The sequence below is a fragment of the Anopheles maculipalpis genome, chromosome 2RL (genome assembly GCF_943734695.1).
Source record: "Anopheles maculipalpis chromosome 2RL, idAnoMacuDA_375_x, whole genome shotgun sequence".
Lineage (NCBI taxonomy): Eukaryota > Metazoa > Arthropoda > Insecta > Diptera > Culicidae > Anopheles > Anopheles maculipalpis.
Genome location: NC_064871.1, coordinates 92,649,497 through 92,674,079, shown reverse-complemented (window position 1 = coordinate 92,674,079; position 24,583 = coordinate 92,649,497). Strand labels below are relative to the sequence as shown.

Sequence of the window (24,583 nt, the reverse complement as noted above, 5' to 3'; positions counted from 1 at the left end):
TCCCGTACACTTAAGGACTTGCCTTCCTGGTTAGAGTTTGGGGGTTTTCGTAGCTTACTGCTATCTTGGTCACTTTCTCGTTATTTCTTTGATTTACAATCGTTAGGGCACTGGCCGTACCAATAACTTCTTGTCAGCGCGATATGCTATCTGGTGCGCGGGGACCACAGGATACGGCGCCGAACGCGGTGCAGTTGCCGCGGGTCAATAAATGATTGATTGAGGGTGATCCCTGGTACATGGCCTTACACATGAAGACAATCGTGCCGGGAAGAAACCACCACACAATACAACACAACACACACACATACGGACACGGTGGTAGTACTATTGTTTCGCGCATCTTTACCACATTCCTGGGCCCCAGTATGAGGCTGCCGTGATAAGGATGTTCATGTGCCAAAGGACGCGAAACCAGCACACAGGTGTGGATCGGATTATCGGAAACGATTATCTAAAATGAACCAAAAAAAAAAAAATGTTTGACATACCAATGCGCTGACAGGGCGTGGACAGGAATGCGATCTTGATCCACGGAATGAGCTATGGATTTATATTTGTTTCGCACTTCCCTGCGCTTGGGAGCGTCCGCAAATGATTAGAACCGGATTTAATGGGTGATTTATTGCATTTGCCGATTGGTATCATGGCACGAGATTGTTGACATATTTTTAGTCACTGATACGCAGATAGGCAAAGTAAAGTGTCGCATTTGTCGAATTTCTCTTTATTTATTTGGTTGAAGGAAAATGGTATGTTCTTGATGTACAAAATGGTGAATAGCATTGGACTGTAGCTAGGAAGTAAGAATATAAGCAAGGCAGCAGATTGGGAAAATTCTTCTGCAACAAGTGGAAGGCCCTATCAGAAGCAGGAAGCGCACAAAAGCTGCAAGAACGACCACAAAGAACATTCCTAAAGTCAAAAAGGACTCATAGGAAGCTGTCTTAGCAAATAGTTGGTTGAATAGCAAAGCTGTCCTGAAGCGCCCACGCATCAGCAAACCAAACAAAGCCAAACGGCTTAAATTCGCTAAGGACGACAAGGAACGTCAGATTCCCTGATCTGGACGGAACTTGGATCCTGAGCATTCTGCTTGAAAGACCAATCCTTACTTCCAGTCTTGCTGGATCAATCCACTAGAATAGGATCTCCACAAAGCCCAGCCTTTCACTCCATCGAGAGATAGATTGAGAGTCTTTCTTTTTAGCAAAAGCACTAAAGTGTGTTAACTTCAATTGGAACCAAATGTATGAGAAAAATGGAAAGTTGGGCACTTTACTTTGCCAATCGTTTTGTAGACGTTTACCTTTAATCGGTATGGGTCTCACAAAAAAAAACCTCTTTGAATGATCTTGTTGAAGTGCTTGACGATTTAATCATATTCATTGGATAAATTGGAATGCTTCTTCAAGTCCTCCGTACTGCAGCTTTGAGGAAGTCTCTAATGTCGTGCTCTCTTTATCGCTGTGGGACAAAGACACAACAGTACCTGATGATGGCAAGGAGCAACATTTGTTTTAATGCCACAAAGTGCAGGCTGCTTAAAAATCATCCTTAGACGAGACAAAGAACCAGACCCCAAAAAAAAAAAAATCAAGATCGCCGATCGCCCTGATGTAGACCATGAAATTGAAATTTAATGGACCACGCCTTTGGTTTTGGCGATTATCTGTACAAACTTGGGCGCAGTGTGTGTTTGCTGTGCATTCCCCCAAAAACTTCTTGGTCCCGCGGAAAATACCCCAAGGGCCACAAGAAGCAGAATATTCGCAATAAAATCGTCCCCCTTTTTGCTCGTTCGAGGTGCGAGAAACATGCAAATCAACAACTCTTCTGCTTTGTTACCCTCGCACCACCGTAAACAAGCCGCAACACGCAGGTTTAATTCAATTATGCGATCACATGTGATCGTGTATCCCTTTGCTTCGGTGGTTTGTGGCGTCGGTAAAGCTACTGCGAAACAACAACAAAAAAAATGTGTATTATGAATAAAAAAGCCATGCAGTCGGTGGCTCTAATAAAGGTACACCGGCGTGTAACAAGATAAAACCCTTTTGGCACCTGCTTAAGGGGTAAAAAAGGGAAAGCAAAAAACAACGAAAGACGCTTGCTTGATCATATACTCACGGGCCAACAGAGAGAACACGGACAGCTTGGTTGCTGCCACGATTGCTGGTTAGGTACTCGTCCCTCTTACATGGCTGGCCGATTTGTGAAGCATAAACTGCCGGAAGCTGTCTGTTGTGCTGTTTTTTTTTTGTTGTCTTTACTGCTTGATATTGTGATTTAAATTTTTCGCTATCAATGTTGAGGTCGTTTGCACTACAAAATAATAAAATGTAAGTGGAGTTCGTTAGAAATAGTTTTAGCACAATATGATGTCTTACACTGGGCTTTTGCTAATATATCGAGCTACGAAATTAAATTATGGCAGTGTAGCGCTAGTCCCAGTGGTTAGTGGTCTGTTGCGTCGTTTTCGGTCCGTTTTGGCGCAAGGTGTTAGGAAAAAAGTTTGTTAGTATGTTCGTAAATTCCAAGGATCAAATTGCTCACGTTTTTCACGTTGCCACTTAAAATTGGTCAAGAAATTGTCGATTAGGCCGGAGCTGAGGCTCCGTCCTGACGTCAGGAGGGGGTTGGGTGAACGCTTGGGAAACACTGGAATGCCGCAAACGTTTCATTTCCTCCAGCGCTCGCATCGAGTAATGCGATGAAGCTTGATCCAGTCGTCATCTTTGTGGCACTGCTTGATGAAGGCAGCAACCTGAAGGAGGCCCTTCGTCGGCCCTTCGGGAAAAGCACCATCATCTCGATCACTTCCGGGCGACACAAAGTATGTGCCACAGAAAGACACAGGCCCGCACAGACACTGATAAATCATCGATAAATCATCAGACATCGTTGAGATGGGCTGATTTAAAAAACAGTCTTGAGGGGAGACGTCCCTCTCCTAATGAGCCCATCAGCAGATTCTACGAAGCTTTCCGCAAATTTCCATTCTGTCCAGTGTGTAAAAAAGAGTGAACACAAACTGCTTAAAAATGTCCAAACTAAAAATTTCGGTTTCCAAATAAAACTGACAGCAAGACACCGCCGATCTAATGGCTTAACCCTTATTAACTGCTTCTCTCGCTGCTCTCTTCGTTTCCTTTCTATGTAGTACGCAAATAACACTTCGATTGTAACCTCTTCTTATCATCCTTTCGTTCCCTAGGATCCTGTCCCCGAGCAGAACCGTCTTATTGGCTTAGATTTTGGTAAGTGTAAGCATTGAGTTCATCGTAGTGTTGTAGAAATGTATTGAAATTAACATATTTAAAACAATTATCTTGCGAAGAGAAACATGAACCTCTTGGGGTTCCTCGAGATGTGGATTACAAAAGAAAAAGCTGAATCTCAGTATAAAATATGTCTGCGAGACTATTGGTTATAACTGAGATAAGTGCTCAAGTTTTTTTTTTGGTTGCAATTAATTATAAAGAACTGTCAACCCTTGCCAAACTGCCTCACGATCTGGCACGCTTCGTTTAAATCCTACATCCTTGCTGATAGAAACACTTTTCAAGCGTTCAAAGAAGAACCAAGAGTCCCCTCCACAAAAAGAAAAAAACAACCTGCTCCGACCAGACACTTCTCAAACGAATATAAATTCATTACTTCGGCTTTGTGACACGTTTAATCATTATGACTTCACATAAACTCTTGTGATAAGAAACGAGTTTTTGCGGAAGCTGTACAACGCTTGCCAAATGAACCGAAAGCCTTTTTTTGCTTTCATCGAGCTGCTGCAGAGAGCTTCGGCAACAAATTTGCCCAGGACGGTCCCGACTGGCTAATTGATGGAGAGCAGTATGCAGATCAAACGGTTTCTTTTTGTTTATTTATTTTTTTTATTAAGTTTATTCAACAACTTGCTTCTTATGAATGGGTCGAATTAGCGAAAATATTTTTTTGTGGTTGTGCAGCACGAAGATGTTATTGATGCGATCGTAGTTAATTGTAATTTGGGGGAGCTTTGCATTAATTTAATGAAAGGTTTTGTATAATTTTTTTGTTCGTGTGGTAGAAGAACTGTGCACTTTCACAGTTCTTAAAAAGAGAGCTGATGTGAGTAAAATATGAAGCTAAAGATTCGTAAGCATATCAGTCAACAGCTGATTAAGGCGCACGAGGGGGTGGGGTGGTCGGTAGTAATTCTTTGATCACTGTTGGTCGCGCGTGCATTTATTTAGTAATATTTTTTTTATTCATTTCACTGTTCACAAAAATGGGCCGGATGAATAAATTACGGTGCAGCGACGCATTCGTTTTGTCACATTAGCGCTCGGACAAATTTGTTTATTTGACCATTTAACTGAGATTTAATAGCTTTACGAGCGTGGACTCTTTTTTTCTTGTTTTACTTGTCGATGGGTATTGCTGCCCCTTGTCCAGACAGGCTCATTAGAGCGTGGGCTAATCCGCGGTGTAGAGAACGCATGCGTAAGACCCCATTGGCTATTGCTGTCCGATAACTCGGGAGAGCTCCGGCTCATATAGAAATAAAAGTAAAAACAAGACAAAAAAAAACGTGAAGGTTTTCAAATTTCAGACGTGGAAGCCACGCGATCGTTACGTACCAAAATGTAATCCTGATGAGGTTAGATAAGATAGCGTACCTGTTATACGTTAGAATATGTCTTTTTGCTGTTCAGGCCGTCCAGGTTACGGATAGATGAACAGATGGCAATCTGTTAAAGTTTCACACCTTTTTCTGCCGACAAATTGTAGACCCATACGTTCGTAGGTTACGTTGCCGTAACAAGTTCGCATCTTGAAGGACGCGTATCCCGTCTGCAGGATTGCCGGTGTTATGAGGACAAGATATCTGTACAGGATGAGCTAGCTCAAATGAACCTCATTTGAGGGTCCTAGAGCTTTGAAAAGCAGTCGCGGATTTAGCCCCTCGGAGGCCTTAACACTTCGAATATGCTGACCTGGTTCTTTATGGATTCAGGGTCCCTTACCTGCTTGAAGCCCTGAAACTCGTCACTGTTATGAAGGCAAGAGGCTAGAGAGACTTATATTTCTCCTCTGGCAGGCACTGAGAAACGTTACTAAATTGATGCGTTCTAGCCGTAGTAATTGATGTACTATTGCAAATGCGATAGAGACCATCACGTGGCCATCGTGATATCTCTGGCACAGTGGACAGTCCACAGCTTCTAGCTAGTGAACCACACTAATGATATGTCAATGATTTTGCGTCAAAAGTAAAGGCGTATTAAGAAATTTTCTCTCTTCATTCCCAATTAAGTTTATTTCATGTTTATTTCCTTCCCAATACCATGCAAATAAGATAGTGAATCTCATAGAGTCTCAATCGGGTCCGAATCCCAATTGAATCTTTATGGCATCGAGTCGGATAGAGTTCCAGAGATTCGAGTACTCTGTTGGATCGAACTCGTTAATTAGGATCTGATTCGAATCTTTCTAGGGATTGAATCTTCCAATTGTTGATCGAACCTCAATGAAGTTTTACTACCGCGGTGTAAAAGGAAAAACAAATGTAAGATTGCTTTATTTTCTAATCGTTGAGTAACGTTTCGCTTTTTAAATGTCACCTGCTGTTGTAGTGCCGATTGTTTGTTTTGTTTCGTTCCTTTACACAAGTACACACTGGCACGCACTGACCAGTCGAACTAATCAATCAGGTGACACATACAAGGTGACACAGAGCTGGCAGAACTTATCCTGCAGTTCGCAGGGATTCTGCTGTGCAAATGTTTGCCCACAAAATTCCTTTCGCACTCCCGCATCGAATGGTTTGCTCTGTACAGTGGTTAACATTAAAATGTGATAGCGATGATATATTCTGCTCACCTTTCTGTGTCTGAGTGTTTAACTAGTAAACAGTGAGTAGTAGTAGTAAAAGGTAAAGAAACATGATGTTGCATAAAACTGTATGCCCAGTGCAACTGTTCCTTACTTACCTGTTTTCCTTTCCCAGCTAACCACTGTAATACGTGGTAACGTGATCTGCAGAACGGGACGGCTCCTGACATGTTCAGGTTCTTTCTTCCGTTGCCAAGGTGTGAGACACGCGAAGGATGGGTAAGCTGATGGAGGTGATCGGCTTCACACCAATGGCACGGAGGCACCCCGGACAGGACAGGTTCCTGCGGCTGTTTGCTTTCGATGGTTGGACGAATTTGTCAACACACTGCGGAAATGGGAGGGGAGAGTAAGTGGGTGGTAAAGAGAATGGCAACAACAACAACAACAAAAAAAACACCGGTGGAAGCGCGTAGACCACCACGCGCACTGGGTGATCGTTGAACAATTTTGCCATCACAACATCGTTCACACCTTTGCGCCGCGTTGTCACACGTACACGGTGTTGTTGGTAAAGAACAATAAATAACACATCCTTCGGTTTGAACCCAAGCTGGCGCCACGGATATCGCAACTTACGCTCTCCTACAGTCGTTCCATGAGGCAGTTGAAGTTGGAAAGGTGTTTGAGAAGAACAAAATGGCGCTCCCACCCGTCCCGTTCCGATCAGGATGACGTAGAAGGGGTATACGTTCAGAGCGAAGGTTACTGCGTGCGATCATATTTTGTCATTTTTGGTACACTAGCATCGTTGCTTTTTGCTGAAAAATACACAGAGAGTTGGTAGACATCAAAGCAGGCTCATACAACATCTGTCAAAAACCCCTATTTGTTTTAGCAGTGTTTTGGAAGGCTCGTAAGAGGGTATTGGGTTTTCGATAACGGTGCCGGTCTTCACACGCGGTAGTATCGCGGTTCAAATCCTGTCTGGATTGTTCCCCTGTGATGAAGACTAATTATATAACTATCAGCAAGTCTAGTAATTGTGGGCGCGACCTAGTAGAGGCTTGTATAAATCTAATTTGACAGCTCAAATGAGCCTTTTCGTGCGTATAAAACTCAATGCACGAGCGCCTACCACCGCCTCCTAACAAAGCGTTCGTAAAAACTACTTTAATGAGCAACTTTTACAAATAGAGAAAACGAATACGTGGAGAGTGCGGAGCGTGTAGAGATAGTGGTTTTTTTATTGTTGATAGTTGCTTGAATCATTAAAGGACACGTAGTAAGCGGAACACGTGGATCGAACGTTGCCGTCCGTTTGTTGTTTGTTTAGGATTCCTTATCGTGCTCTTCGTGAATTCTTCCACGGGGTCTGTCCGTGGATGGTTGAATCTTCTGCAGCACAACACACAAACCGGAAACCTTCTCGGGCGGCGTCGCCATTCTTGCCACCGGACGGACAACGGAAACTGGGCAGCGTTTAGAAGCAAAATGGCCGTGGTGTAGGGTAAGTGAGTGTCGTGAGGGTGCTTAAAATTTGTGCCGTATATTAGTAGTACAAAAAGACATCTAATAGAGGTGCTTCCTTGTTTTCTTCTTAACCGGAAACACACGCAACAACCTACTGCGAGCGGTACTGATATGAGGTAAGTAGCGAGTGTTGTGTAGTTTAAGCTATAGTGGTTTAATTCAGTACTGTTTGAGCATTAAACATTGATTATTTATTGCTCTGGATGTTGTATGCAAACGGTGACCTAAATTTTGTACCTCTCGCCGTAAGGATCGAACAGGAAAAAAAAACAATGGATCCATAAAAAAAATGGCCGAAAAAAAAACAAGAATTGCCACCCTCGCTCTAATCGCTTTTTAATGTGACAAAGACGTTGCACATGATAGGGAAAACCCCTTTTTAATGTGAACTTACAACGGAAGACGCACTGACATTTAAACTGTTTGGTATCGGAGCATGAGGTGGGCGTACTTGGTAGTAGGACCTTCCCTCTCTCTCTCTCTCTTTTTGGTTTGTCGAATGCGTACATACATACGTCCAACTCAAACTACCAACTCATCGATTGTCGGCAGCATGTGGCGCCGCTCGTTTAACGCACCTTCCTTTGAGGGGGTTCTTTTTTAAGTTGTTGTTGTTGTTGGGAGGGATGAAGAATTGCCCACCATTCCTCAACCTCAGTCGAGGAAACCCTCGATTCCCAAGGCAACTTTAAAAAGGGCGCCAGTTGTCAACCATTATTCGGTGTTTGTTGCTGGAGCACGTCGACGTGTATCTCTCTCGTCGTGGTGGATATCTCTTCCCGTCGAACATATTTCTGTATCCCAGACACACACCAATTATGATATCGGTATCCGCGTCTCGGCATGGGGGAGGTGTGGCGACGGTGTGGTGTGTAATCAATAAACATTAGTTTCAAAAATTTGACACCCACCACACCACGTTCGCTTTCGCGGTACGATTAATATTTCATTTCCGTGGGCCGTAACGCTCCCACCCCCTCCTCTAGACCACCACTGTCACCTGCTGAATGTTTCCTCCGGCACAGAATCTTGCGTTTGGTGTGCGTCTTGCTCTCTTACTGCCTGAAGATAGACCCGAAGAAGTGTGAAATCAAAAGGAAAGATTTTACCTTAGAAGGATTTCTGCAAACTTCTTTGGGATGTCCGCTTTCCTACTATAGACAGTTCTACAATTTTTGCAACGTAAGCCCATGCGGGTTCCACCAAGAATCCATCCTCTGCATCCACTGCAAGGCAAGCGCTAGGAAGAAGAGAAAGGAAAACAAAACAAACAAAAAACAACCAAGATAAAGGCAGCCCCTTTGCCACCACTCTCTAGTTGAGTTGAAACCCCGATCGAAACTGCGAGACCCTGCCTGGAACCGGACACCACACCGCAAGCGCCATCATCGTCGGACAGCCGGTCAGCTCCCATCGATGGCGCTGATATAATTTAATCTTATCGTGTACGCGAGCTGGCGGAAAAGTGGAAGGTTCGCATGGCGGAAAAGTGGAAGGTTCGCATGGCGGAGGAAAAAGATATTGGGCGGCCGCGAAGTGCAAGATAACGTTCACAGTATGGCACACACAAGAGAAGAAACCGGAATGTTTAAAAGGCCGAGGGCGCCAATAAAAAGGTAAGTTTGTTGTTGATGTTTTTTTTGTGTATGTGTGTTTGGTGGAGCTGTATGATCGTTTTTGGGGTAGCGAATAGAGTTTTAAAGGCCTCTCGCCAATCTGGAGGATTGAGATGATCATTTGCGGATGATCGCAAACTTCAAGAATTCTCCCTCCTGACATCAGCCAGCTATCTAGATCATCTAAATGTAGAATTTTTCGCATCAGATCTTGCAAGCTTTACATTAAGCTGCTAAGCTATAGTAATGCAGACATATACGCCAGTGTGTGATTGCATTTAAATAGACAGGAGTACTGCAAAACTGCAACTGCAACGGCTCGTCGATACATTATTATTTGTTGCAATTAATTTCCGCATTCTTCGCTTATCTTTTGCCCTCCATCTCCACTTGTTGCACCCGTTTCTTACCACCCTCTCCCCGGTGAGCCGCCCTCCCGTTCGGCCATACTGCCACTCGGTGTTACTGCTGTGTGTAGACACTTCAGTGAACCACTGTGGGCGATATCGACGATCGTCCAGTACTCTTTCGGTGCACCCGCTTCAGAGCGCACACGATAATGACGCCGTGGTGTTGCACTTGTGCAAAAATGAATCATGCCACAAGCATCTGGATGGGTTGCCCCCGTTACGGTAACATGGCGCGTCTGCTGGGTGTATGCAACCTAAACAAGCGCCTGTATACGCGCCAAAATCGCCCAATCTAACGCGCCTTGTCTCAAGGGTCAGGTCGGCAAGTTTTCACACGAATCACCCCATTTTACTACTGTCTTTATGGTCGACAATTAGCAAAAGTCGGGTACCTTTAACAACGTACGGCGGCGCGGGCCAAAACAAGCGCGTTGCTGATTATCGGCACGAAAAAGCAACGGCCGATTTGAGGTTCGTTTTGATTCGATGCGGGTCGTTAAGTCGTAGAATGTTTGGATTTCGCCGAATTTCAATCGTATGACTATAAGCGGACACGCTAGACCTGTAGAAGCTATAAGCCGTAAAATTGCGGAGATTAGTTGTCTTTTTTTGTTGTTGTTGTTGTTGGGGAGCATGTGTTCAAGATGAAGTCTTGGTGTTGCTAGAATGCTTTCTCCACCGTTTATATGATTCACGAACCCAATCTAAGGAAAGTTCCGATATGATACCCTCCCCCATACGATTGGAACTGTGTTACAGGTGGCAATTGTCACAGAAAGATCTGCTGATTGTGATAAAAGAAAAAAAAAAACATTCCGTGTCCAAAAATCACCTTCCGGAATGTGTGCCACACGGGGAATTCCCTTTGCGTAGAGACGTACCTGTTGCCTGCTTGTCACCTTGTCAGTTGACAAGTGACATGTGCACTTCCGGGGGCAGCCCACCCGTCTTGCTGCCCTGCTCGCACACTACTGCCGAGATTCGAAGAAATAAAACTATGTCTCGCACAGTTTGGAGCATTGCTTAATCATTCAACGCGGAGTTAAAAATGCTGAAGAATTTAAATCCCTGCCATCCGATGGGAAATGACTCACTTCAGGGCTACGAAGCCCATGGGGCCAATTATCGCGAAATCTGTTTCGAGAGGCGTGTGATATTAAAGCAACAGCTTCGGTGGAGCCCTCGGAGCTTCAATAACATTCCACACTGTGGTTATTTGTTGTGTTGACCCCCAGTAACGCTGCGCTAAGCGCTATTATATTTGCACAAACCCATCGAATGGGATGGATTGTTTTATTGTCTCTGCGAAGACCGTAGCTGGGCAGACCACCGGGCCTGTCTGGAGAGTGAGTGTATTGCACGTTTGATGCAATAAATTACATTGTTGCACCGTGCACAGAAACGGCGTCCGGAATGCATTCAATGCATGCAAGCCGGAAGATTCGGGCCGAGGGGGGGAAAATATGTAAAAGTTCTTCCGTTTCAATTTACACGCTGTGCTTTTGGACGGAGGTTTTGATGTATTGTAGGTCGAAGAATGATTTATTTTATGTAAAAATCACGCTGCCATGTGGTCACAACAAGTGGCGGTACGATGGTATGGATGTCAGCTATGAATATCTAATATTTATCATACGTTTGTTTGCGAAATTTTAAAATACTACTGCCTTTTGCACACTGATGGTCAATAAGACGAGAAGACAAGTAGGGTGAAGGCTTCGCAAGGACCTTCAGCAGCACGAGCTGGGTGAATGTTATTACTTACTCCAACAACCCCTCTAGGGCTTCTTCTGCTTAATTTTCATTTCAGTCGTCCAGTCGCTTTAAAACGTCAGAGTTTGAGACTCCCAACCTGTATCTCTAAATGTTGTCCATCGAGCATCGTTGTCCTAGGTGCTTCGCCTCATCCAACCTCCTTTGTCCTAAAGGTCTATTTGTTCTTGAGTGTTCAGCGTCCCTTTAGTTCGTGATTTGTGTAAGAAATGATTCAGTCCCGAAGGTACAGCGGCAAGATCAAGTTCTCTGGAGGATCCTATCAAAATGGAAGCTCGCGCCAATCGAAACAAGAACATTGAAAAAGACATTGATGTGATTTTTTTTAAATTTAATCAAAATTGTGAGTCGGTCATGGATCGAGAACAGATCCTAGTGTGCAATATTCCTGTGGTCAAACAGCTTATTTTAAGCAGATCGCAATCGGTCGGGGCCTCAAGCATCTCGCAGCAGATTTCATCCGAATCCAAAACGCAGCAACAGATTTCGATCCGAATGAGATGAGATTTCAACTCCGATCCTTCCATGTGAAGGAAGGATTCATTGTCTAAGGGATCTCGTAGTATCCTCGCTAGGCAAGTGGAATCATAATCCACTAAAAGGGACTCGTTATCCTGGTGAACTAATCGTTCTTATCCAGATATAGAGCTTATCAGAACTTACGTTTCTTTAAGAATCTTTTCTATGGATATCGTTTTCTTTGCCGCGGTTCCAAAGGGCGATGTGCCAACGTTGAACCTTCCATCTCATCCTTGTCTTGCTGCTTCTCTAACATTCTCTAAATCAACTCTAAACAGCTTCCAGAGCTTCCGCGAAAAGCATGATCCTAGCAGGCCTGCGCTGGTTTGGAGCACCTAAAGTAAAAACATATTGACATCCAGTTGAGCGTTACCCACCCAGCCCAAACCGACAAACCATCATCGGGAACGGTGTGGTATCCGTATTTGTCTTTCCACATCACGCTTCAGTTCCTTGCTCTCCCCCTTCCTTCTTCTATCTTGCTTCTTTTCCCCTCCGTTTGCAATCCACATTTGCTGCAAGGACAGAAGAAAAACAATTTCAAACCCATCGAAAGGCTGGGGTAGGAAAAACCTGGAAAGCAAAGCACCCGCTCTCGCCTGTTCGGGATGGAATGTCGCAAAAACATCGCTTCAAAAACGGGATCACGGGAAGCACGCGCATGCAATCCGTTTCCGTTAGTGTGGATGCGTGTGTGCGTTTGTGCCAGCGGGCTTAAGAAGAAAGTGCATCGAAACATCGAAACTGCGACTTGTGCTGGCTGCTGTTTATTTGTTTATGATACTTGAACGGTTTTGGGTGGTGCCGATGGGAACGGTTTGTCGTGCGGTTACTGTTGGTTGGTACCGTGTGGTGGCAATGGCATCAAGAAACCGAACAACAACAACAAAATCAACCCCGGGCACCAAAAAGTGCATTGTGCTGCTTGTTCGGCTCGGGAGTCCTGGAAACACCCGGGAACGCTTTCCGGTCGGTATGACGCCAAAGGGTTGTGTCTGTCCCTTTCTCTCGTTCGCTCGCTGTTTTCTTCACCCCCCCCCCCCCCCAGAAGTCGTTTCGAAGCTGGCCTTCCTGCCCCTTTTGCATAATTTGATGTCGCATCATATTTCTTTGGGCGGTTGGAGCTTGGTACTCGTTTTGCGAAAATAAACTCGGCAATAGAACTCCCCAAGAGCAACAAAGTCAAATCCTCGTCGGTATGCTGCGACATGCTGCACAGACTCCAAAAAGAAGAAGAAAAGGGAGAAGGGAATGGGAAAAGAAAAAAAAACAAAAAAACAAAAATAAAGCAGACCACCGTTTCACCAACCAAATATACGGCATCGTGGGGGCTGGAGCAGTAGTACAAATATATAAAAGTGAAGTGAAATAACAAGCCACCCGCACTATCGCACACACAGACACACACGCACACGGCACACTGGAAGTGCTATATGATGTATGAGCATTCTCTAATGCAATTCCATTCAATGAAATTCGCCCAAGAATGTCGCGCAAGGACCGAAAGAGAACGCGCGTACTTGCCGTCCAGACATTCTGGCGGACGCGACAAACCCTGCCGGCGACGCGTGGGATGACGCTCCGTGTGGTTTTGTGGTTGAGGTTGCAATTTCTTCTATCGAGAATTTCGCTCCACGCTTCCACGTAACCGGATCCTGCGACCGGATCGGGTGCGACCTACTTGTGCTGCTACTGCTTGATCACACACTCACACACCCCAAAGTGTCAAAATGGGGAGGGGGGTGTTGTACATTTGGGAAAATTGAAACACTTGCCTTGCCCCTCCCCCCCCCCCCCCTCACCAACTGTTGGCCTATTGGAAGGGGGCAATAAACTATCTAGTAGAAGGATAAATAAATAAACGCGACCACCAACAATCGGACCGGGACCCATCCTTGCATCAGCTCGGCATCTTTGGTGGCATCAGGCTCGAAAGCGCTGGTTGACGGCTTTTTGATGGCAAATAGATTAAACTGCAAGTAATTCCACTTGTGTGTGTGTGTTCCGTGATGCCGTCATGTCAATAATTATGAATGACCCCCAGTGCGCGACCGTGTGCGAATTGCGACGTGATTTCATTGATTTGTTCAATTTCGGAACATTGGATCGCCCCCTCGAGTGGAGGGCGGCCGCGCGGATGTCTTTCAAATGAGATCATGCCACTTGCCCGGTACAACTGTGCCCATGGCGGCACTCAGGCTACCACGGTATGTATACTAATTGCTGCTGCTGTTTATTGTGAATCATTATTTGCCAGTTCCATTATTTTATATGATAATTTGTCCTGTCGCATGCGGCATGGGCGGCGCTTTGATGATTAGTAGAGGGTCCGTTTTTTTCTTCTTTGATGAAGAATCAAAGCTCTCGAACTTTTTCGGGACATCATGGTTAAGGGTGTGTGTGGGTGTGTGTGGGGGGGGGGGGGGGGGGGTTGATGTTGCCTGGTGGGTGCATCACTATCAAAGCAAATGTACAAATTCATTTGTACAGGCGCGTGCGAGCGCGTAAGGAATGCTTTTTTTGTGTGTGTAATGAGTGGGTCTAATTTCTTTCTTTATTTAATTAATAAAACAGTATTTATTTTTAGACTTTTTGTACAGGGTCATGTCACCTTAACAAGGTGATGCAGCTGTTTTATTTAAATTCGCATCCGCTTTGTTTTTGTTTTTCATTTCAATTTTGAATATGTGATTTGATTGCGTTTTTCCGCTTGTTTTCTTGTTATCGTCTAAATTTGTTATTAATATGTTTTTAAAATAAATAAATTGCAAGTAGAAATATTTACGCGATTACACCTTAATTTGCAATTACCTTAAAGTTGTCAAATCCGTATCCTGTACTTTTTGGGTCAACAAATGTAGGCCTTGAGAGGCCTTCTGACCTTCTGCTCCAATCTTCAGAGATGGTCCTGACTGGAAAAATGGAGGTTAGATCGAAAAAAGGGGTTAGATCGAGATGTGTACAATAGGGCTTTTATTTTTGATGATGAGGCGAAAGCAGCTCCGTTCTTCACACGGCAGGACCGAGGCTCAAATCCCATCCGGACCTTTTTCCCCATAGTGAGGACTGACTATTCAACTACGTGGTATCCAAGCCAAGAAGAATAATAATCGGACTTTTCTGCTGTTTTACAAACATTCTTCGAGTAAAAAGATACAGGACGACAATTAAAAGAAATCCGTTTTCCAAAAAATAAATTTAAGAGCGTTCCCCTTTTGAAACTAATATCGATTTTAAAGAAACCTTTCGTCAAAAAATTTGTAGCTAAATTTAGAAAACTTCAACTATTAAAAACATTAGTAAAACATCAACAGCTTCCCCTATCCTTTGTAAAGGTGCGTCTCTTTTGTACAACACTGTACGGCAGGAGTAATCAAATCGTACCGCGAAGCCTTTTCGTGCTAGCTTCGGCACTGTCTACCACGTCAAAGCAGTGGAAGCAAGAGAGCCAGAGAACGATGGTATATAGATGCGTCTCGCTTGCGTCTCGACTACTCGCTTTACCCAGCATAAGTGCGCACTCTTCATACCGCTGACAAATTTCAACCTAACACCATCAGGTCAGGGGTAAGAAATTCTAGATTGTGAAAAGCATTCGATTCAGCAAGCCAGCATAAAAAGAGGAGCATGTTTTCTTGTGTAAAAACTATAGAAAAATAATTTTGTATATTAAGGATCTTCTGTTTCTTGGCATAACGGCCTTCTAAGGTTACGGCGGCCTACCAATGGCTTGCCGATGCCGATGATACCGAACGACACCGATGTCGTATCACCATCGTGTTGCTTAGATTAAGAATAAACGGATTGTACGCGTTTTTCGCTTGAGTAAGCTGTGCAGCATATTATAAAAATGTTCTAAAAAAGTCTTCCAATTTCGACACTCAAAATAAGTTTTTTGTTATTAGACAATTTAATAGCCCAAAAGAAATATTGTATCGATTATACGTATTTTCCACTTTGCCCTTTACGATCCACAGAAAAGTTGCACACCTCTGCATTTGGGCAATCACGGTTACTCTCGCTCTCCTTTACGCACCCGCACGCTCGCTCTTGCTCTCGCTCACACTTCTTCCGTTCCACCACTCTCGCTTGCCGTTCGGGGTTTTCGCGGCGTGCGCGTCCGAAGATGCAACGAACGCAGAAAAATCTCCGGAGTGTGAACAGGCCGTCGGTGCCGTGCGTTTTAAATCGCGTTCAAATCTTCCGACCGACGGTTTGGGTGCCAGTTGTTCACCGCCCGCTTGACCGTGTATACGGTGTGACGACCATCAGCAGTAGTAGCAGTTGTGTTTTCGCGATCGCGCAAATCATTTCGCAACGAAAAAAAAGGACGCATTTTCCGCGCAAAAGGTGAAAGATAAAGCGCGTGTGGGTCGAGGGTTTCTGTTTGAGTTTGTACGCACGCAAAGGGAGGGTGAATTTCTGTGTGAGTGTGTGACAAACAGAGGCAAGTGTTTTAATTCTCAGTGTAAGGAATCCGAGTATCCATTTTTCATCTCCCTCACGGTGGTGAACTGAAGAAAGCATGGCATACATACAAGAGAGAAGACAATCCAACTGTTTCGAATGCGATATGAAAAGAGTGACCTAAAGTAGGAACGTCTGTCTGTTTTACCTGAAGAATAAGCCGGTAGTTGGAAGTTTGCGTACTTGTACTTCCGAAAGGCATCAAATGTGATTAATCCTCGGATGCCGGCAGTGTGAAAATTTGAAAATTAAATACTTCTCATCAAAGCAATCCACTGCTCTAACGTCGAAGGGCGAAGAAAACGGCTTCCTTGACTGATGGTGAAACAACTCGCAATCGGGATATAGACAAGCTTGGTAGAGTTTACCACCCGTACGCACTTTTCTCAAGTGCCGACGCGTCGCGAGGACACAACACGCTTTCCTTGCTAGGGGGAACATCTTCACCGTCAAAAAAATACCGTATAACCGTGTGTATGTGTGTTCTTTTTCCTTTGGTGTGCAAACTTCCTGAATCGAGTCCTCTGCACTCTCCTTTGAAGGATGTGTGTCCGTGGTAGTTAGGCAACAAGAGCAAAAAACTCCTCCTCACTGGGAGACGGCGGTAACCGCGAGGTTGGTGCATTTTGACAGTTTTCTGGCGTGATGGGGAATACCGAAGCAGCCAGCGCCAGACCAGACAAGGGAGGTAGGAGTGATTAGTTTGACTACCCCTGGAGAGGGATGCGTGATGAGGGAAAAGTATTGAAAACAAGAACGCGTGTGAATTTCGTACTAGCGTGCCGTGTATGCGTGTGTGTGTATGCGTTTTGCTCGACTTTTTACCTGGAATTTCGCGGCATCGGTGTGGTGTGGCACGGCTAGTTTTTTTTGGTGTGTGCCGTTTTCTCACCCCTTGTTTGTTTGTTTGTTGCTTTTCATGGTGTGGTGGTGTTTTTTTTGGCTGTTCTTGAGCCTTTTTTGCTGCTCTCGCTTTACAGCATTTGTGTGTTGCAGTTTGCGTGGGGTGTTGCGTTGAGGATGCGTCCAAAATCGATTTACGGGAGATCGGTGTCCATGTGTTTCGGTGTTTTATGATGATTGGGCCTTCCCATTGATTGACCGTTTGAATGCTGATGGTGTTTAGTTTTAATGATTGCGTGGGTCCTTCTGTTTTTTTTTTTGTTGGTGAGGATGCATCGCCTCGGGGCAGGTATTTTTGCTCCGATGCAAATATGTGCAAATAGAAGAACTTCGTTGAAAATTTTAGGAACTACAAGAACAATTTTTTTTGTAACGGTGCGAATGAATTAATGCAGTGTCAGTGAATGTTGAACCTGGCAAATATCCTCAAAGTGAGCCGTTACGACAATCAACAATGCCCTAGACAGCCGCCGGAGCAAGTCCTGTTTTTCTTCCGTACTATGACCCCTTTTTTTCAGTCCTGGTACAAACAATTGCGGATGCTGTGGGAACAGGGAGTCAAACGCACCGTTTGACGGGATGTTTAGGCGATGACAGTTCAACATGCACACACACATGCAGTGTGATCGGTGTCCTCCGAGTTTAATGCGCCGTTCACTGGGCTGGGTTCAGCAAACCTGGGCCCCTAGGGGAGTATCACGAGAAAAACAACAAAACAAAAGGACAAACACGCATACACTCAAAAAGCACATCCTGTATGCTCCTCCGCGTGGCATGACCCCTTTTTTATCCAGGCCTGTGTATGTGTGTCTTAACAAACCCATATGATTAGACGTTTTATCCTTGCTTTTCTATCTCTCTCTGTCGAGCCGATTCTGTGTGAATAGATAGATTGATGAATAGAAGAGCAAAAAAAACAAAACATCGAAAGGGGAAATCAAAAGAGCAAGGATGTAAATTAAGGTGCGAGAGAATAGGCGAGAGTGAGCGAGCGAGCAAAAGAGATGCTTGAACACGCGAATCCTTGAAGCGTGTGGGGTTCGCAATTTGTTTTTCGTACACAACTACTAAACACGGGAAAGTAAGGATGAAAATCAAGGAAGAGCGTTGCTCTGTGTGTGTATGTGTGCAGTGATGCTGGTTTATGTAATCTGGTGTGTGAAATAATGTAAGGATACCTTGTATATATGCACACAAATGCCACGTGTGAAAGCTTCCCACATCGTCGTGAAAGTGTATGCGAGACAGTGTGCTCCTCCTGTCACACAGTATCCATTTGCCCGTGTCAGTTTTGACGTGTGTTTGTTTTGGCTGCCCCTTCGCGTTCCTCGTGTGTTCTAAATATTGCAACGAAAATTCGAACTTTTTTATCCTGCGCGGAGCCTTTCCCCTGTGCTTTCCTCATCCCGCCGGGAAAACCCAGACAGTGGCCCCCGTTTCCCGTCTTGCCCGTCTTCATTCAACCCCACAGTCAGTCGGTTCGTTTCGTTTTTTTTTTGTTGTTTGAAGCCAACACGGATTTTGTAGGGGAATGTTTTTGGGGGTGACTTATACAACACACGAAGACACGGCGGGCAATTGATTTATCGATTTGTGGTTTCTCTATTATTAATTTCGAATTGCTCAATTGCATTCTCGTTTTACCCAGCGCTGGCGGAGTGGAGCGTGGTTACGTCACGGGCTTTTGCCGGTTTTGATCAGTTAAAAAGCACACTTTGAAAAAAGGGATAAATATACTTTTATCAATTCCGGTTTTAAAAGTGTGATGTAAGAAGTGTTTGGTGTAGTTTTATTTTTCCTGGTAATGAAAATGTGAAGTATATGTGAATTTCAGTGAGTAACGTGAAAAAAAAAGGTGAAAATAATGAAGGAAGTGTAACAGGCAGTCCGGTGTGAATAAACAACAAAGCAGCCCACAACACAACAAAGTAGGCTGCATGTGTTGAGATCGTGACGAAGGAAGATTTATGTCCGTGTGCGTGAGCAATAAATACAAAACGGTGACAAAATTAGCCGCTAGTGTATGTGTGTAGGAAATCCGAATTAATCCGCGAGTGACCTAAACAAAGGTGGAGATAGAAAATCTTCCGCAGTTCCGGCGGAACCATTCATACAACGCCACATACACGCACGACCCGCGCGATGTGTGCCTGTTGCTTGGAAACGGAAAAAAGATAAGCTTTTCTTGTGCGTGCGTGCGTGTGTTTGTGAGAAAGTGTTCGTGTGTATGTGTGTGAGTGGGGTTTTTTTTGCTATATCCAGCCCACCCCCCCCGCGAGTGAGATTCGCATTCGCACGCGACTCCAGATGCTGATGTTCAGCCACGTGCTAATGTAATCCTGCGCGCGTGTGTTGTGTCCGGTGCGCGTGTGTGTGTGTGTGGGGGTGTGTACGTGTGTATTGCACCACGCGCGTTTGTGTGTGTTATTTGTGCAATGTGGTGCGGCAGGTGCACCATCGCGATTCCACAATCGAACGACGAGGATCGCGAACGCATTCCGGCATCACCGAAAACGCCGTCTGCAACGTTGCATTCCTCGCCTGCGGTCCTATGCAACGGCCTGACGGATGCAACCTGCGCGCCCCACCATCCAGTATTGCACTATTGAAGAAACAAACACAAAACCCACAAGAAAAAAAGTACAATGAGGCCAAATAAATACGATGTAAGTATTGCTGTGGCGCGTTTTGGCGGATCGAGACGATCATTAGCAGCGCATTATGATTGATGAATTGTTTTGCAATGTTTGCACGTGTCATCGGGGACATTACTCGAATTCCTCTAACTGCAAGGAAATGGATCTCACTCATTCGATCACGTTTCTTTTTTCTTACCTTGATGTAGTCGATTCGTCATCAAGGGTGATCTTCAACTCGCAGAAATGTCTTCAACGGCGCATGATCGAGCGTCTCGTCTGTCATTCCATTATCCAAGACTCTGTACAATCAAAGTCATCTCTTCATCCTAATTTCAGCTTACCATTTTTATTCGAAACCTCCTTGGGGCATCCCTAAAACGCAATTAAACTCATCCTGGAGTCTGGTGATACTAAATCGCCTCACAACAGTAGTAGAGTTCATAGAGCTCCTTAACAGAGTGCATGACTCAGAAGCTCTGAAAGTATTCCATTCGATTTCACGTAAGAATGAAGCTGCTGCTTCTATCGTGTGCTCCAAGAATTGGCACACGGTAGGAACCAGCGTGTCACGTCCAGCTAGCACCAATAGCCTGAACCTCTCGAAGAAATAGAGTTAAAGCCGAAGAAGAAAATATGTTCTCCTAGAAGATCATGGGATCCATAGGATGCATCACAACATTTGCCTTTATTTGTCTTGTTCGAAGAAAATGTCGATCGTCATCATCACCTTTTCCGATATATTCCTACCACCCGGTCGATATGATGTAGCCTTGAGCTGCTGGGAAGGTTCCTACACATCGTACGTCATGCGGTGGGATATTTCTATCTTTCGACTTTATTTTTGGCTACCAGATTTAAGAATAAATCGTTCACCGGAGACAGTTTTTATTTCTGCAGGGGCGACATTTGCAAATTGCAAACCTCACCCCGCCGCACGCCTGTGGTTTGGATCGAATTTGTTGTGGCAGAGAGGGAATGGTTTCATTCTAGCCAAATGGCATCAAACCGGCCCCAGTGCTAAGTGGCTTTACGCCGAGAAAGCCCTGATTGTTTTCCCCGTGTTATGGCTGGTAGGCGAGAAAATGTCACCGATTATTAGACCTGCTCCCCCCTCCAAGTCCCACGGATGGACGGACGGACGGACGGACGGACGGTGGAAATGGCACACCCAGGGTGGTCTATTTGTCTATAACCACCATCCACGTCCGGTATCCTCTACAGTCCTTCTTCTCTGGTGGACCTTTTTGGCATTTGCGCTATTCTTGCGCTCGTTCTCGGTCGGGCACAGGCGTGTAGGTTGCCCTTCATATTTATTGCATTCGGATTTTATTGGACAGATGCTTTTATTATTATTTGATGATGATCGTCATCATCACAAGGCTCTGGTTGATTCCATTTGCCTTCTGTTTGTGTGTGTGTGTGACTGTGTATCTTTGCCACCCAAACGCCGAACTAGAGACTGTAAGGGAGGACGTAAGGGATGAAATGAAAATCAAATACAGACAAATTTATGCTTGCGTTGTGCTAGCAGTTCTCTGTCTCGACACATCTCGCCCATGTTCGTGCAGCGTGCCATATCGAACCGACCGTTTTTTTTTTGTTACCCGTCAGAGTATCAGAAACAACCAACCAACCATCGGCTGCGATTGATTGATTTGATTTATTCGAGCCATTATAACCTTTTCCAGCGCGATATCCATATTTTGTGTGTTCCCTTGGATCCGACCGCAAATCGATGGTCAAGGAGGTTGCAAAAAGAAAAAGCAATTCATAACAGAAGGTCTTAAAGGAACGGAGCAGAGCAATGTTTAACAATGTCATTCGATGCAAAATGCTACTGCTGATTTGTGTTTATGTCTGAAGGTTTTTGGATTTTAGACGACAATGTGCATATAATGGCCGACAAACGGCTACCGGAAAGCGTAAATGTTTATGTCATTGAAGGCCAGCACGGGGTCAACACACATTACTACGAGGGCAGACACAGGGCACGCGCGAGCCGTTTAGGTTCTAGCTTGTCATTTGACCTCTTTTTTTACGGTCAATTTAAAATCAGATTAAGTTTCCTATCGTTGGAACTGGAAAACCCCGTTCGAGAATTGGTTTTAGTTACTTACATCATGCATTGCATCACAATAAGTGGAGTTTTTGCCAGAGATTCACGCAATTAATGAGTTCAGGACTCAACGTAATTTGCGGTCTTGTCTACTGGCTGGAGCACTAGGCTTCATCGGGCCCTGATTTTTCTCCCAAAAATCATTTTCAACTAAATTTTAGTTTGCGCTCCCATCTGCTTCCCAAGTTTTGACTTCATTTTTAGACCATTTTTTCCTTGAGATCACTTCAATTGAATTCTGTTGAGTTTACAGTACACGAAGTCCTCCTAATCTTGACATATTTTGAGCGTATGTTTGGAGTGTATTTTTGCCGAAACTGTCATCTTAACTACGTCCTATGTTATTCGTTGCAAACATAGCATTACTCCTAATAAGAAGTATTAAATAATGACCTAAAATTTGAATTATTTAGCAATAATTCAACTAATGACTCGACCAGTTCATTTGAAGTTAATTTTTGGTTACCTCGTATCATCTTCGGTATAGTTTTATATGCTTCAAACAGTTTAATCTGCAAAGAATCCAACGATTTGTTTAACTCTTTACGTGGAAACAACGCCAATGCGCAACGAAAATCCTCTGACGCTGCTACACTACGATAATTTAAGTCATTTGTCCTGTGTGAGTTTGCTAGACGAGCGTTCCAAAGTGCGTAAAATGATTGGCACTAATAGATAAATGAACCTGTAGCCCATTTCCACCTCACTCAACCCTCCTGTTCCGGCGTGCGGGTGATGGTTCCGGTTGTAATTGTATGCCTTTTACGCCTTTTTGTTGCACAAGTTATCACACTAATTCTTTCCCTCTCTCTCTCGCTCTCTCGCTCTTGCCACCCGTGCTAGATAAGAAAATCTAAGCGAACATCGAGAAAGTGCGTGTAGCCTCAGTTACAGGGGACCGAGAAGGGGAGTGGTGGCGGGGGGGTTACGGGACAGGCTGTAAATGCTCATGGCGCTAGTGTGTTGCTCTCCAAAGAGGAGCATCAAAGAAGGTGGAACACCCATCACCCCACCGTCATCAATCCATCGAGTGGGGCGGCGTGCGCTGGTTTTGGCGTTGGATAAGGAGCGCCAGATAAGATCGGTGGTCGTCGTTGTTGTTAATGTTTTGCTGCGACTCGTATCGAACCATTGTCGACGGTACCGTGGTTAATTGGATTTATTTTGCTATACACTGAAGCAGCTAAAAAAACATGTGGGAGATGTATTTATAACGCTTCTACCTCATTAAAATGGGTGACAGGGTGGGCAGGGGGGGGGGGGAGGGGTCTCTCGTTAGTCATTATCTGAGGCATAAGAATCGATTTCCGCGATGAAGTATTTCAAACTGTTCAACTGATGATTTGTTGTTTTCGGTGATATTTCGTATTCAACCGGACAGGTCATCATCACCCCGGGATGCGGCTCCTGTTCAAATTGCATTCAACTCAGCCAGCAGTTTGCCCTTTCTGCCCTGTTTTTTTTTTTTTTGTGTGTCTGCCCGTAAATCAACTTCCTCTTCCGGTGTGCAACGGCGACGGTTCGACCTCGCCATAAAGCGTAATGCTCTGTGTTGCACACACACACACACGCACACAAACGAACTGAGTGCAGTGTCCGGTTCGGATAGGTTCCCCATCCCTCCAAACCCACCACTAGGATGAGACAAAACAATTGCAGCATTCTAGTTTTGCCCTGTTGCTGTTGGTTTGTTACTCTCAATCAGTGCACGGTTGAGCACGGGACCAATGCGCAACTGTGCGCGCAATTGTTCAGCTTAACCCCTTCATCGCCTTGCAAGTTTTCCACCATCCGCACAGACCACCGTTCATTGTTCCTTAACCTTCTAAAACACTCACGCGGACCTATTGATGTCTTGACGCAGGAGATGTAGTTTTGAAGTTCAAATGATGATCATAAATTATGAGTCCGCAGCATGACAGGAATGTTTGCTGATGAGGCTGTAAAAGTTGGAACCTCCTTCTCCAGTGCCAAGAACTTTCGCACCCTGCCCTGCACGAGTAATAGCCAATAGGGAGCCCGCAATGCGTAGTAATCCTCATTTGCAAAGCAGACGGCCACTACTCCACGCGGAGTAGTAAATATTCTTGTGCGGCTCAAGAGTTGCCGGGCCCGTATGGCGTGAGTCATCGATCCGGTGCGTTGAAGCGCTCGGGGGCTTCGCAAATGCATTGTTTAGATCGTGGCCACCGTATATGACGTGTGACGATCGCGGCGAACCCGTGCTTGCAGCAGGCTTGGATTATATCTGGCTCCCCGAAGATTCCTTTCACTCTGGCAGCGGCGCCGTTCGAAGTTTCCTTGTTTTGCACTACTTCGGAAGTTAGTACCGTTTCGGCAGGTCGACCGCAAACTGTGTGTGTGTGTGTGGTGTGCAATTTTGCGGTCTAGAGTAGGAAGAATACATCCCAGACAGGCTCCCCAGTCGATTCGCTGCCGTGCACGGAGGATGATGTCCACGTTGGTTGACTTTGGTGCTGCCGCTGTTGTTGCGATGGAGCTGTGGTTGAACGTACTGCCATCTGGTCCGATCGATGGATCTGCACATTCGGTGACACGTTCGATTTCGCGCAGGTATGTTTAGGATGGGTGATACGCAAGGTTGGACATTTTTTTATAAGCATTGAGCTTTGTTATCCCATTCTCTCCCATTTCACTTTGCGTTTCAAAACCTTTCGATCGTGCTCCCCTAGCAGGATTTATGTGTCCTACCCGAGCTCTCCGGTAGACGTATTACGCCGACGACGTGAGCAGAACGTAAACAACTGTGGCACACTCTTAATGAAGCCT

The 24,583-nt window shown here is 44.9% G+C and overlaps 3 protein-coding genes across 4 annotated transcripts in view; all 3 read left to right on the top strand.

Moving 5' to 3' along the window:
- The window catches only part of LOC126568217 (26S proteasome regulatory subunit 7), a 277,427-nt gene that overhangs the window by 132,858 nt on the left and 119,986 nt on the right, over positions 1 to 24,583 (top strand). The window contains exon 6 of one of the 2 annotated variants that reach the window (XM_050224661.1): positions 20,297 to 20,310. The exons of the other annotated variant lie outside the window; for it this stretch is intronic. The gene's annotated coding sequence lies outside the window, so the exon portion shown is untranslated. Of the gene's footprint in view, positions 1 to 20,296; positions 20,311 to 24,583 lie in introns of those variants that run through there. 2 annotated transcript variants of the gene reach the window in all.
- LOC126568448 (uncharacterized) overlaps positions 1 to 24,583 on the top strand; it is a 271,865-nt gene that overhangs the window by 188,347 nt on the left and 58,935 nt on the right. The gene's annotated exons all lie outside the window — the stretch shown is intronic.
- Positions 19,545 to 24,583, top strand: part of LOC126568220 (uncharacterized) — a 57,367-nt gene continuing 52,328 nt past the window's right edge. The window contains exon 1 of the mRNA XM_050224665.1: positions 19,545 to 19,704. Coding sequence (XP_050080622.1) covers positions 19,703 to 19,704 — 2 coding nt within the window. The 5' untranslated portion in view covers positions 19,545 to 19,702. The remainder of the gene's footprint in view (positions 19,705 to 24,583) is intronic.